The following is a 14,204-nucleotide window of genomic DNA, read 5'->3' as shown; positions in this document are numbered from 1 at the left end:
CCTCTCTAGCCGGAGCCGCGCTCTCCAGCCACGTGCCTTGTGCCAGCAGTCGGCGCTGCCTGTCCCCAGACAGCTCCGTGTGCCTCCGGGTCTGGGGACCCTGGCTGACTCTAGAGCCCAGCACTGGAGAGCCGGACCCCCTCTGCATCTTGTTACTATTGGCCGGCGCACCGCACCTCCCCACGCCAGTGGCCCTTCGTCCTGCCCGGCTCCTGGTCCGCTGGGCCGTAACCTCTCTAGCCGGAGGCCCGCTCTCCAGCCACGTGCCTTGTGCCAGCAGTCGGCGCTGCCTGTCCCCAGACAGCTCCGTGTGCCTCCGGGTCTGGGGACCCTGGCTGACTCTAGAGCCCAGCACTGGAGAGCCGGACCCCCTCTGCATAGCTTGTTACTACCCCTCTCCCCCACAGCTCAGCTTTGTGCTGTGTGCAGTGGGGTGAGGACGTTCTCGCCCCATAGGCTATGAACACTTAGTGCAAGTTGATTGTCCTGGAAGTCACTTCAGAAGGGGAACAGGTATAGACAGCCAGGAAGGACGGCGGGGTCAAACTATTTCTCAGGAGTGTCTCTTCCCTACCCTCTCACGGCACCATCGGGAAGAATCCTGTCCTGTGCCCTCAGAGGGACAGGGACATGTCCTAGGTATGTGGGGATGGAAATGGCCTGGGTGTCACTTGGCTGGTCCAGACCTGGGACTGAGGCCAGTTTAGCCAGCTGGTGGTGTGGCAGTGGCTGGGCCAGCTCTAAGGGGCTAAAAGGGGAGGGACTGGGGACACCCAGCTCCAGCGTCCCTGGCTGATGGCAAATGGGGACACAGAGGACTTGGCATGGAGCCTGCTGCAGAGAGGAAGTAAGAACAGGAATGCTTGCCTTCACCCTGCTCTGCCTGTCATCTTCTTTTGGACCAAGGGTAGGATCCTGCCTAACTAGGTCCACCTGCAGAGGTGGTACAGGGTCTGAGGCCCACCTGACAGACTTGGGGACAGAGGCACCCACAGGGGACAAAGGCACCCATAGGTACCACAGCACAAGTGGGCACCTTCAGTTTGACATGCTAGGCAAAGTTTCTCAGCTCCAGGGGAATTCTGGAGGCTGCCCCTGGATCCCAACACACTCCACCCTGCAGGTCAGGCACCAGCTGTAGCCACCTCCTGGCCTCAACACTCAGCCGAAGTCACCTCTGTGAGAGAACCCCAGCTTCCCCTGTGCCTTGTCCTAGCAGACAGGAATCTGCCCTACTCCTGATGGCCCTGATTACGAGCGTCCCCTCTTCTACCCCTCTTACCCATGAGCTATGAATGAGGACTGAGACCAAGCCTCTCTCCCAGCCCTGAGTGTGCTGCCCAGTTCATGACTGGAAGGTGCTTCGGTAGCTTCCCAGCAAGCATCTGTGTACTCAGGGAGCGCTGACCTGCTGTGTTATCAGCCAGAGGTACCCAGCACTGAAACAAACAGCCCTCCCCCAAATCACACACTAGCTGTCCCGCACACCCTGCGCCCTAGTGGTCCCTGCCCCTGGAAATCTGCACCTAAAATTCCCACAAGAAGAAAGCCAGGTTGTGCAAAGAGAGCATCCCGGTACCACGTCACACATACCAAAGGACAGCAGACGCTGAACCCCATGGCCAGTGTCCCTGCTCCCCAGGAACAGGTGATGGGTTCACACATCACACAGTGAGCAGATAAGCCAGGTCCCCAGAGGTATTCCTCACAGAAAGGTGGCCGGGGCCAGGCAGGGGCAGGGTGTCCGTCTAGTGACTTTTAGACTCCTCAGGCTGACCGGCACCCAGCAGCACCCCTCCAAAGAAGGCCCCATCTCTCTCCCCCACTGCCCTGGACAAAGGACAGTCTGCATCCACTGTCCTGAAACACCTGGCAAAACACATGCCGCCCCATCTACCCCCACGGCACACACAGGCTGTCATGCACATGGACCTGCCGGGGACCCTGGAACTCAGGCCAGCTACTCTCTGACCCCGCACAGATGATCTGTTCTCTGTCTGCCAGTGCTTCTGTTTGCTCAACACACAGGCTCAGGCTGCGCAGCTCCGAGCACAGACCCTGAACCTGGGTTCAAGTACAGGTGGAGACCTAAGCCGGAAGTTAGCCTGTCTGAGCTTCAGCCTCCTAACCTTTTAAGTTGTCACAGTGTTGGGGTGGGGAGCACAAGTGTGAACTGTGACAGCACCGAGACCAGGGTCAAGTCGGAACCGTCACCCTCATCCTTAAGATAATGACTGTTCTTAGCCTTCTGGCTAGGACTACCCAGGCAGCCATCATGTACTGCACACCCCAGTCCCGCCACATGCCCCACACCTATGCACGTGTGTGACACACCCACATGCCAAGGCGTCGAGCTCACTGACACAGATTTGCACACGCATGGTGGCATAAAGCCGAGCAACCTCAGTCTCTGCACACTGGGGAAACTGAGGCCTGCCAATGCCTCACCCCCAAAGGCACAAAAGTCACTTCCCCTGTCTGTGTCACACGTGGGCCTGACTGCACCACAGACCTGGGGCTTCTCCCCCAAATCTCTCCTCACCCCCTTGGCCAGAAGTCTGCAAGGTGAGGATAATTCCCAAGACTCAGGTGTGATGTAAGGTGAGGGAAATCTTAGCGATGGCTCAGCTCTCTCACTCCAAACCCTAGAAGGGACAACGACTGGCCCTTGGTCACCAGAAGGGACCAGAAGAGACGGGTCTACAGCCAAGGCCCCCTGGCTTTGATCTGGGATGTCTCAGCACCCCACACCACCACTGTGTGTCTCGCATCCTAAACACTGCCCTTCCTGGGGCACAGCCTCTGGGGCCCGAACACAGTATGTGCTTGGGGTGGGGAGGCTGTAGGCTAGGGCACAGGAGCTCTGCACGGGTCCTGCTCCTTCTCGTGCTGGCCAAATGCCGCTGTGATGGGAGCCATGATCAGGTCACAGCTCCCTACCAAGGCTAAGCCTCCAACTCAGGCCAGTGAGGACTGAGTGTTTGAGCCCCCAAATTCTAGTGTCCAGGACAAAGTCAGGAAACATACTCCCCTCATGGCCCAGAGAGCCTTTCTAGGAGAGAGGGACGGAGCCAATCCACCCTTGCCCAGAGCTGCCCTTTCCAAGCACCCACAGGATCCCAGCCAGCCTCCCTGCCTGAGCGACCAGCAGTAGTGGGCCCGAACCCTGCCCAGTGCCACCTGGTATCGGCGCGTGGACTAGCCCCACCCCACCACCACTTCCATGAGCCCCAGCCTCCCCAAAGATCATGGACTCCATTTAGCACACAGAGGAAGGGTCACTGTCCACTTCCCTTAGAGCCCTACCCCACAGAGAAGCCTGGCCAGGCCAGCGCTCACTGCCTACTCTGACGCCCTACCTTCCTCAGAAAGGAATAACCAGCTTCAGACCCTCAGCCCAGCCCTGAGATTTGCCCCTTCCTGGCCCTCCCTGGGCCCCAGCATGCCGGTCCCTGTGCCCAATCCAGAGTCCTTGACCCCTGGTCCCCTCTGCCCACTGCCCAGAGCCTGTGCTGACCATAGGAGCAGCCTCCTGCCTCTCCCTACCGCCTATCGTGCCCCCGCCTGCCACCGTTTCTATGGCCCCTCCACCCTGGCATCTCTCCCACCGTCTCACCCCTCCTCCACCACTCCCCACTTTCCTGCCACCCCCCACCCCCAGGGGGCTTTTCCTGCCTCTCCCTCCTTCAGGTCTTCCCACCCTGAACAATCCTCTCAGGTAACCTCACCATGCACTCTGACAGTTTCCAAAGGCCCCAAATCTCTCTCTTCCCTGAGTCCTGGCAGAAGCCGTGTGGATGGCTTTTGATACCAGAGGTCACTGTGTCCAAACCTGAACCCAGCATCCCTGCAGAATCACGGGGTAGTGGCATGGCTGCCCACCCAGAGCCCCCCTCCACGCCATAGCAGCCCTCCTGTCCTCTTCTCAACATCGCTTGGTTTCAACTCCTTGCCCTGTGTCCAGGCCACCAGGGCTTCTCCCCGTGTCGCCTGCCATGTGGCCTTCCTGCTTCTAAGTTTCATACTCCTCTGATCCATTCTCTGCACAGCAGCCTTGGGGAATGCTCAGAAGTACTAAAGCGATCACACCACACTCTTCTTTAAAGCCCCCAGCAGCTCACAGAGCCTCCAGCGTCAGCCCCTGCCCTTGGCACGGCTCAAGGTCCTGCATGACAGCCCTGGGCCAGCAGCCTATTGCCCTGCGCCACCTCTCAGCCCTTGCACACGGGTCCCCTTCCTCCTGCTTGTTCAGTGCTCACAATGTAAGACTCCACTCAGGAGCTGGGGGCTTCCTCTGGGAAGTCCCCCGAGCACGGTTTGGGGCCTTAACCCTGTCTCCCTCCATCACAGCTGTGACTGTAGGGTTCCCAGGTGGCATGTGCCAGGCCTGTCCACCAGGACTCAGGCATCAGGGCAGGGAGCAGGGTGCAGGGTGCAAGCCCAGCCTTACCTGTCTCTGCGGGCCCGTGGGATCTGACTCTCTCCGTCGAGGGCGCGGTCCTGAATGCAGGGGCGAGTGGGAAGGGCTGCCAGGCGTTGGGGGCTGCGACGTCTCTGACCGGCCATCGGCCTGGCTCAGCTGGGGTGGTGGGGGCTGGGGTGGCATCTGCCGGATGTCCTCCTCGGCCAGTGTCTGCATGCCCCGTCCCCGGGGCCTGACCGCAGGCTCTGCCCCCAGCCGCCGCCGCTCCTCGCCCTCTTCGGGCAGCGGCCGCAGCTCCTCAGGCTCTTCATCTGTGGTCCCTGACGTGCTGGGCTCAGCCCCTGGGGGGAAGTCCTTGAGCTCCGTCTCCTTGTCGATGATGACCCACTCCTTGCTGTCGAAGTCCTCCTCCTCAGCCAGCGGCACTGAGCGGAAGGCATTGCTCAGGGCCTCCTGCTCCACAGAGGCAGACGCGTCCATGCGGCCGCTGGCCTGCCGGTCGGCGTGGCCCGTGTCCACTGACAGCATCTGAGCCGGCTGCGAGGAGCAGGCCTGGCGTGAGGGCGACCCGGGCAGATCCATCCGAGACCTGCAAAGCCACTGTGTGGGTCAGTGTCAGCCTCTCTGTGGCCCCGGGCCCTCGGCTCCTCTGCCACCCCGCACCAGGCCCAGCCACAGTCCACACTGCCATTCTGAAATCTTCCCTCCTCGAAAGAAAGACTTCATCTGTTCTCTTGACCATCATTCATTCATTCATTCATTCAGCAAATGTTTCTGACTGCTCACTGTGCTGCAGGGACAGGAACACGCAGGAAACAAACTGCCACCTATGCCCACGAACCCTGGCTCTCCCGGGGACCTGAAGACCTAATCTCCCTAGAGCCAGCTGCTCTCTGCTGTATCCAGGGCAAGCACTGCCCCCTCTACGGCACCGTCAGCTTGACAAACTCCTCACCCTAGGAACAAAGCCTGCATTCCTCAGTCTGGCTCTCAAAGCCCCTCCCAACTTGGCAAAACCTCGGCATCTTCATTTCCCTATTGAAATCCACCTCAAATTTACTCACAGTTCCCTAATTGCCCACTCTCTCACTTTGTGGCCTTATACATGCTGCACCCCCATAGGGCGTGTCCCTCCTCCCAACTTCACACACACAGCCTTTCCCTCTGTCCCCTGCTATCTGCTTGGCTCCAATGTGTGGGTGGCCTGCACCAGGCCTTCCTGTCCCCTGCAGAGGCTCTGTGCACCCACAGGACTCTGGCCCCCAATAGCAGACTTTATATCTGCTGCATGTCTGTGTCCCCAAGAGGCTGAGAACTCTGGAATGGGAGGGGCCTGGCTTCCCCCAGCTTTCTCTGGGCCACGGGTCCCGCAGCGGACATCTCTCTTACAATTACCTCCGGATTGTTGGCAATCTCACACTACTTCCAGAGCATCTCAATGCTGGTAAGACCGGCGCCCAGGTGAGGGTTCGCCTGCTTGTAGGTAGTGTGTGTACAGTGGGAGGATGTAGCACAAAGAACCTTCATCTGTCAAACACCAGGGCACCCCAAGAACTATGGCCTGACACATTTGAGATCTGTGCCACCCTCACACACAGATGCCTGCACAAATGTGCTACGTGATCCTGAACCTGCTGTCCCGAAATGCTCTCCTCACCCCTACTTCCTGCTGCTCCTGCTGGGGTTCACTGTGACCAGGCCAAGCTGCTCAGGCCTCCCATGGAGGGCAGCTCCATTCTCTTCTCTAGGAATCCCCCTCCCATCTGCCCTTCCTCTTTGCTCTGAGTGCGTCCGAACCCTCAGTGCCAAGGGCCTCTGAGCTACATGATGCCATGGTAGTCTTCAGTTCTGGGCGCCTACCCGGTGAACAAGGACTCTGCCCTACGCAGGCCAGCCTTGGGCAAGTCCACACCCCGCAGAGGTACTGAGTTACATCTTGGAGGAGAGATAGAATTTGGGGCAGAGTCCAGGGGGGCCATTCTGAGGTCAGTCAGGAGGAAAAGTGCTGATTGGGCACCTAAAGTTCCCCTCTTCACCCCAGGCTGAGCCTGGAAAGAGGCCTTCTTGGGGCAGACATGTACCCAGGCCTGCTGGGGACAAAGTAGCCTCAAGAGCCAAGGAACATGGATGGGGACCTTTTCCAGGTGCCTGTCTACCCGCACCAACAGCTCTGAAGGGGCTCTCCCTGGTCCTTCCCCAGCTAGCCCCCCACCTCCCACAAAGGCACATCCCAACCACACTCTTCCACACCCCCTCCCCACTCTGACCTCAGACTCCCCCAGCGCCAGTCCCCAAATGTGGCCCATCCCCTGTCCTTTCCTCCCGTGATCCCCCTCCCAGGCCCCCACCTCCGCTGCTCTTAGGACCTGTAATCTGTGGCTGGGAAGAGTCCTGGAAGCGGGCCTACTTCCCCGCCACCCCTCCCTGGCCAGGAGGCCAGGTCTCCCTCTGCTAAGCCCTGCCCTGCAGAGCTGGGACTCCTTTCTCAGGCCATCACCGACCCCTGCCAGATGGGACCCCACACTGAGCAGGACCCTACAGCACAGCCAGGCGCCCCCACATCACCACCTCACTCTGACCCTGAAGCAGCCATGTGACAGCAGAGGGGACCGTGGGAGCCCTGACCACCCCCAGCACCCCACACCCACCTCCTCTCGTGCAGCTCCACTCGCCCGTCGGCCGTGGACAGCCTCTCTGACTCGGGGCTGTTGACCCTCCGGTAGCGCAGAGAACGCACTGGGGTTGTGGGGGAGTCTGGGGGTGCACGCACCGGGGAACTGGGGACCCCCACGCCTCGGCTCTGCTCCTCATCCACACAGGGGGTCTGCAGGAGGGGTGCCATGGGTCAGGAGGTTGCTCAGGGACCTCTGGCTGGGGAGAAGGTGCCTGGGAGGAATGGGTGAGGGCTGAGGGCTGGGAATCAGGAGAGGAGGCCTGAGCCCTTTTCCCTGGCTCAATTACTTTGCCGATGTTGATCCGGAGTTTGTTGCGGTTGACATCCGTTTCCTCCCAGACTTCAGCCTCAGGGCCCCCAGGGTGGGGGGCGAGGTGGGGGCCGGGGCCCTGCCCTTCGGGGGGCCTCCCGGGCAGGATGGGGGGTGCGTTCTCCTGGTCGCTCAGGTGCTCTCCCTGGAGCACGTCCTCTGTATTCTCCCGCAGCAGGTCCCCAGGCACAGGTGTCACGTTGACCACTCTGGAGAGGCCAGTTGGGGGTGAGGAGCAGGGCTGGCCAGGGGTCCCCCTGCTCCCGAGACCTCTCCCACAACAGCAGGCCCTGGAGGCCACCCGAGTGGGCACAGAGGATGCTCCAGGCAGCAGGTATAGTGTCCTGGGCCCAGCACTGGCCCACAAGGCCTCTGAGACCAGATGCATCCCCACCTCACTCTATTTCCTCAGTGCACCCAGATTCCAGTGCCATGGGCACCTAGGTCCCTTAGACCCAAGACTGAGTCTAGAAGGAAGAGCCACTTTGGACTCGTTAAGCAGCCTCCTTACGGACCCAGGCACGATGGCAAGTCCTGCGGAGCCTCTTGATGTGACCCCGGGCTGGGTGCAAAGCTCCTTCCTAGGCCACCTTGGTCTCAGTGCTTGTCACATGACTGCAGTGGCCTCAGGACACTAATGAGGGACTCTGGGCTTGGGTTATTCATTCACTAAGGGCTTCTTGCTCCTCAGTAGGACCACAAGCTCCAAAAGAGCACTCACCCACCCCACATGGAGCTGCGGCACAACCTCCCAAGTTCCAGAACCCTGTGGTCAAGCACCTAATGAGGTGGAGGAGGCCAAACACATCCCGGTGCAGGAGGACAAGGCAGCCTCCCACTGCTATCACTCTGAGACTCACCCAAACATGGCTGCCGTCTGCCGGGTATTCTGCTGCGGTGGGGTGGAGGTGCTCGTGGACAGCAGGGTGTCGGTGCCCGCCTTCTCCCAGTCGAAAGCCTCGTTCTCAGCAATGCCCCGCTCCTTCATGCTGTTCTCAAACACCGACATGATCAACTGCAGGGGCAGGGTGGGGGAGGACAGAGAGGTGACCCCAGAGCTGGCCAGGTGCAAAGGGAGGTGCAGGGACTGCAGGAGGAAGGGAAGGGAGGAGCCTTCCAGGATGCGGCATTGGAAGAACAAGGGCACATTGATTTTAAGTGAAAACATGCACAAAATATGCAAATCAGCATGCAAATTAACATCTTGGATTAAGCCACACCAGCTGGACACGGGGCCTCTGAAATCAGTCCCTTGAATACCATCCTCAAACTCCTGTGTCATTCCACCATCTCAGCAGGAAGCCCCGGCACTCCCTGTGGGACATGCCCTTGGAGGGCAGCCTCCTCTCCTCTCTGATGCCCAACCCCCAGCCTCCCTCCCTACATGGGGCAGTTCCTTCCTCCAATTCTACCTCCTGAGCAGCCCACTCAGGGCTCAGTGTGGGAGGCAAATGCAGTGGCATGGCCTGGGGGACTGGGGCTCTGGGTCCAGGAGGCAGCAAGCAGCTACAGACCCTTCAGGGCCCCCGGAATTTCTTCCATCAGGCCTGGCTTTTCCATTTGGACCCACCTTCTAAGCACCTGCTGGGTGCCTGATTCCCTCTGTGGCCCCCACAGTGTGCAGACTGTGCTGGCCCACAGCAGATTCCTAGGGGGACATGGTTGACCAGTCCCCTGTTCTCCAGTCAGTCACTGAGTCCCCAGGGGCACAGTGACAAAGCCTCAGAAGGAGAACTGGGCCTGGAAGTTAGAGGCACAGGTGCGCACTGTAACGAGGTCTTGGTCATCAAAGCATACATGGCAGTGGTCTCCTAAGACTAGCGTGGAGGTGAAAGATTCCTATTGCCGGCTCACACCTTGGCTACGGTAAAGAGGTGGAGCAGCTCAGCATGCTGCTGCTGGTGTGAACAAACCTACCACGCTGCCAGTCACTGAAGAGCACAGCACCCTCTCCCCGGGGTGGGGCGCACCTCGTGCTACACAGCCGCTCACACAGCTCCTGCCTGCTTGTGTCCTTTCCTGTCAGGCGTCATGGCTCTACGAGTAGTGTGTTACAACATGTGACACGTGTGCTACAGCCTGTGCATGCGCAGCACGGCCCATGTGTGCAGCAGCCTTGTCTCAGTGAATACATGAATGAGCCCTGTGATGTTCGCGCAGCAGTGACTTCAACGTAATCTCCTGAAGTGACGCATGATGTCCCTGAGCCAGCCCTGCTCTTAATCATGATATCACACCTCAGTTTCCCCATCTGTGAAATAAGAACAATCACCCCCACTTGGCCTCTACAGGAATGCATTTGACTTCAGGAATTTTTTTTCTTTTGAGACTCTGTCTCAAAAGAAGTAGCCCAGGCTGGCCTAGAACTCATAATTCTCCTGCCTCAGCCTCCTGAATGATTATAGGCATGCTCCATCATGCCCAGTTTGACTTTAGGAATTAAGCATCAGAATGATAATACAGGGAACACTCATCATCAAAGGCTTCTTTTGAAGCTTGAATGAATTAACTTGAGGAATACACTGAGAACAGGGTCGACTGTTGATAAATCTTAGCTGGGGCTCCCATTTAAAAGGCCACAGGAAAAGGTAATAAGGGAGAGGAAAAAAATATGAGAAACTGAAAAAATGGAAATAAAGTTTTTGTGAATGGGGAGGGGAGGAGGGGGTGGAGGGAGGGCAGGGACAAGGGGAAAAATGAGAATCAAGACCTATTATGTAAAGGTACAGAATCCCAATGATGAATGTAATTGTATTGTATACCTAGATTGTACCAATAACCTCAATAAAAAAGGAAAAAAATAAAATAAAAATAAAATAAAAGGCCACAGGAAAGCCTGGGGATTTAGATCAGTGGTTCTGCCACTGCTTCCCAAGCACAACGACTTAAATTCAATCCCCGGTACTGGAAAAAGAAAAAAAAAAAAGTCACAGAAGAATCTGGTACAGTTAGAAGACAAGGAGAAGCTGGGTATGGTGGTATACACCTTTAACCCAGTACTCCGGGAGTCTGAGGCAAGACGGCAGGTTCAAGCCTAGCCTGAGCAATTTAGGAACTTAGCAAGATCCTGTCTCAAAAGAAAACATTAGCCAGGGATTTAGCTCAGTGGTTCCACCACCTGCCTCAAAAGCACAAGGTCCCAAGTTCAATCTCTGGTACAAAAAAAAAAAAAAAAAAAGGAAAGAAAAGAAAAGAAAACATTTTTTAAAAAATGAGAGGCGCCAGGTGTGGTGCCGCATGCCTGTAATCCCAGCACTCGGGGAGGCTGGGGCAGAAGGATTGCTTCGAGTTCGAGACCAGCCTGGGCTACACACAGTGAGTTCCAGAGCAGTATGAACTACATAGTGAGACACTGTCTCAAAAAACAAAAACAAGACAAAACAAAAAAATGAGAGGGCCTGGGGCTGCAGCTCAGTGTGCAGACCTGGAGTTCAGTCCCCAAAACCACAGAAAAGAAAAAACAAAAATGAAGACAGGGGAGATGTAGAGGGCAATGAGGCAGGACACTGGGCCTTGGCAGGAGCAGGCACGGGGGTGGGTGCAGGTTCCCACCTGGTAGTCAGGCTTGGTGAAGTAGTCGAGGCTGGCAATGTGGTCCAGGAAGAGGTGGAACTCCGAGGGCATGTGCTTCAGCAGCACCCGGTGCTCATACTTCTCCTTGATCATCCCCACCTGCTCCTGCGGGCAGAGTGTGGCAGTACAGCCCAGCCGCTCCCACCATCCCCTTGGCCCAGCAGGGAGGAGGGACCTCACCTTGTCCTTGATCTTCCTCCAGGGCAGCTGGCCCACTGCGAACTCCACCAGCATATAGAAGAGGGACCACAGGTCATCGTGGCGGCCCATCTCCTGGGGGCGGAGAGGGACGTCTATCAGGGAGGCCCCGTATCCAGCCCCGAATGGCAAAGCTGGGGTCCCCATGAGGCATCAGCTCCATCTCTGACCCTCAAATGTTTGGAATCTCGTACTCAAAACGTCTCTGTGCTTTGTCACCACACAGTGACTGCTGTGAAGAACAAAGAGGAGGCCAAAGGGAGCCCTCTTCCCTCCTTCCAGCCGTGAGATGAGCTGCACGCCCACCACCACCTCATCCAGTCTGACTGTCCAACCTTTCGTCCAGGCTCTGCCACTCACCCGGTTCTTGTGGGCATTGACGGAGGCGTAGCGCACAGTCCCTCGAAACCCGGCCACGTTCCGAGGCTGCCGAAGAGACACCACCAGGCACATCACCCACTGCGCCTGACCCCAGCCACATCTCGGCCCTGCTCCCAAGCCCAGCTCTGCCCTCTGACACCCAGGCCTACACCTGTTCACTGCCCACCATGGGCTGGAAGAAGTTCCCAACTGTGGATGTGGGGGTGTTGGTACTGAAGACCAGGCCAGGCCAGCTTAGGCGGCCGCAGGAGCAGCCGAGGACAGTCCCACCCCTGCAGCGGTACTCACGGGCCGGACGTCTCCCGTGGTGTTGGTGTACTGCCGGGCCAGCCCAAAGTCCAGCATGTAGCACTTCCTGTACGTGGAGGGCAGCCTGCCCATGGCGAAGTTCGACTGCGGGGACAACCGCCGTGAGCCCTTGCCAGGTTCAAGGACTGCCCAGGTAGGGGTGAGGGCTGCAGAAGGAACCACGGAGAGGCACAGAGGGCGGCAGGGGGTGGACCAGGGGACATCAGGGAGAGGAGGGCTGGGCAGCACAGCGCTCACTCACTCACCGGCTTGATGTCTCGGTGCAGGAAGCCCACCGAGTGGATGGCCTCGATGGACTCCAGGATCTGCTTGCCCAGCCGCAAGGTAGTACTCAGGGTGAAGGTGCCCCGAGGCTGGCTGCGGCGCAGGTCAGCCAGGTTCCGGCCCTGGGAGCAGGTGGCAGGGGTCCCACATCCTGTGACACCAGCCCTGACCCCAGGTGTGTGCCCACCTCCGCTCCTCCCATCCCGGCAGCCCTACCCCGAGCCTGAAGCCCAGCCCAGCTGGAAGGGACGCACCTGCAGCTGCATCACCACATAGTTGAACTTCTCGTTCCTGCCACAGCCGATGAACCTGCACACGTGGTCCTTGCCTGGGGACACAGATGGGGCCTCCCAGGGCCTGCTTCTCCTCTCCAGCTCCTGGAAGCTCCTGGCCACTCTGGTCCTGGGTACCCACGTGCTCCACCTGCCCTCGGCCCTATCATCTCTCTATCACTCAATGAGTGACATCCCCACTTCACTCTGCTACCACCCACAGGGCCTCCCAGCTTCTCCAGCCCTGGCTCCGTTGCCTCCTCCCTCCCATCCTTCCAGGCCTGTACCTTGAAGCTTTTTGAGCACAGCGACCTCCATCTTGAGGACTTGCTTGGGCTGCTGGGCCGACTCCACTTTCAGGGCCACATTCTCCCTGGTCAGCAGGTCCATGGCCTCGTAGATCTCACCAAAGCCCCCGCCTCCTATCTTTTTCAGCTACGGAGATGGGGGAAGGGGTGCTCAGGGTCAGGCTGAATCCATCTTCAGCCAGCCCCCATGGGTGGCATCCTCGCTGATGGGAACAACAGGGTCCTCAGAGGGGAGGACACTAGAGTCCTTGCTGTGTCCCGTCGGTACACCCAGATGCTCAGGCGTGCCCTGTTCTAGGGCCTGACACACACAAACTCCACACACACATGCATACACATGCAAGACCAGATGTCAGAGGCAGCCAGACACTTTGAATACGTGAGGACATGGAGGTAGACTGGCTGTGTGAGATCCTAGACATCAGGGCTGTCCCAGACCTTTCCTTCTCTAGAAGGACAATACCATCACACTCCCCCAGCCCCCCAGACAAAGCAACTCCCATCCAGAAATAAACTGATCCCAGGACCTCTTAGCCAGAGAGCCACACTTCCTGGGGCTGGCAGGCTCCTGAAATATGTCCCCTGAGGGAAAAAGTAGTTGGGGGAGGGGACTCAGCAGAGGCTGTCCACAGCCCACGCCCACCGCTGATACATTCTGCCCCTGGTCACAGGCCCAGAACCGAGGCGACTTCCTCCCCAGGGTGGGGGCACAGTGGAGAGAGTGGGCACTCTTCTCATTAGAGAAGAGTGGAACAGCAATCTGACCCTCTGGGTCTCCTATCAGCCTCCTCGAAGCAGAGAGAAGGAGAGGGGGCAGGCAGGGGGATAAGCAAAGTGAGTTATGGGGAGGGATCAGAGCTCATTTCAACCTGGAGGTCCAGAAGGGTTGGAGGGTGGGGATACAGGTTGGCAGTGACTGGGGAGCAGAAGAACGTCCTGAGTTCTAAGTCTGATTTAAGAAGGGGAGCGGAAGTGCTGATTTAAGAAAGCTACAGCATAGCCCGGTATGGTGCATACCTGTAATCTCAGCACTGGGGAGGCTGAGGCAGGAGGAGTGCACGTTCAAGCCCAGTCTGGGCAACCCTGTCTCAAAATAAATAATGAAAATGGGCTGGAATGGGGCTCAGTGTGAAGGCAGCAGTGACGGACTGGGAGTTCTAGTAGGTGACAATGGCAATCAGGCTAGAGAGAGAAGGGTGAAGGGAAGATGCAGCTGAGAAGCCAAAGGCTGGGTGGGAACACGAAGGTCCCTGTGCCCAGGAGGAAACAGGGAAAGAAGGAGGAAGCATCTTTCTAGTAGTAATGGGAGTTACTACCGCAAGGGTTTCAGGGCCAGGAGGGACAGACGTGACTCTAGGGAGACAGTGTCCATCTTTCTTGGGGAGCTCTAAACTCAGGGGAGCCACTAATGTCTTGAAATCCCTGAGCTGTGCTGTTGTTTGAGAGAGAGAGAGAGAGAGAGAGAGAGAGAGAGAGAGAGAGAGGGAGAGAG

The 14,204-nt window shown here is 58.1% G+C and overlaps 1 protein-coding gene and 1 long non-coding RNA gene across 3 annotated transcripts in view; one reads left to right on the top strand and one right to left on the bottom strand.

Annotated features, from left to right (window-relative positions):
- The window catches only part of Ttbk1 (tau tubulin kinase 1), a 32,858-nt gene that overhangs the window by 14,510 nt on the left and 4,144 nt on the right, over positions 1 to 14,204 (bottom strand). The window contains exons 2-12 of the mRNA XM_033766445.1: positions 12,692 to 12,839; positions 12,387 to 12,460; positions 12,114 to 12,254; positions 11,848 to 11,952; positions 11,539 to 11,604; positions 11,161 to 11,253; positions 10,960 to 11,085; positions 8,268 to 8,422; positions 7,385 to 7,616; positions 7,072 to 7,247; positions 4,451 to 5,012 (exon numbers count right to left, since the gene is read on the bottom strand). Of these exons, the coding sequence (XP_033622336.1) occupies positions 4,451 to 5,012; positions 7,072 to 7,247; positions 7,385 to 7,616; positions 8,268 to 8,422; positions 10,960 to 11,085; positions 11,161 to 11,253; positions 11,539 to 11,604; positions 11,848 to 11,952; positions 12,114 to 12,254; positions 12,387 to 12,460; positions 12,692 to 12,839 (1,878 nt within the window). The remainder of the gene's footprint in view (positions 1 to 4,450; positions 5,013 to 7,071; positions 7,248 to 7,384; positions 7,617 to 8,267; positions 8,423 to 10,959; positions 11,086 to 11,160; positions 11,254 to 11,538; positions 11,605 to 11,847; positions 11,953 to 12,113; positions 12,255 to 12,386; positions 12,461 to 12,691; positions 12,840 to 14,204) is intronic.
- Positions 11,903 to 12,424, top strand: LOC104857639. Of its 2 annotated transcripts, none has more exons than XR_778903.3 (3): positions 11,903 to 12,001; positions 12,135 to 12,192; positions 12,343 to 12,424. It is a non-coding gene; the product is annotated as an uncharacterized LOC104857639 (long non-coding RNA). The 2 variants fall into 2 exon arrangements; XR_778902.3 differs by having other exon boundaries at positions 12,308 to 12,389.

This window comes from Fukomys damarensis, unplaced genomic scaffold (assembly GCF_012274545.1).
Source record: "Fukomys damarensis isolate Sample0158 unplaced genomic scaffold, DMR_v1.0_HiC HiC_scaffold_20, whole genome shotgun sequence".
NCBI lineage: Eukaryota > Metazoa > Chordata > Mammalia > Rodentia > Bathyergidae > Fukomys > Fukomys damarensis.
The sequence above is the reverse complement of the archived record's forward strand: the minus strand, read 5'-3'. Positions and strand labels throughout refer to the sequence as shown.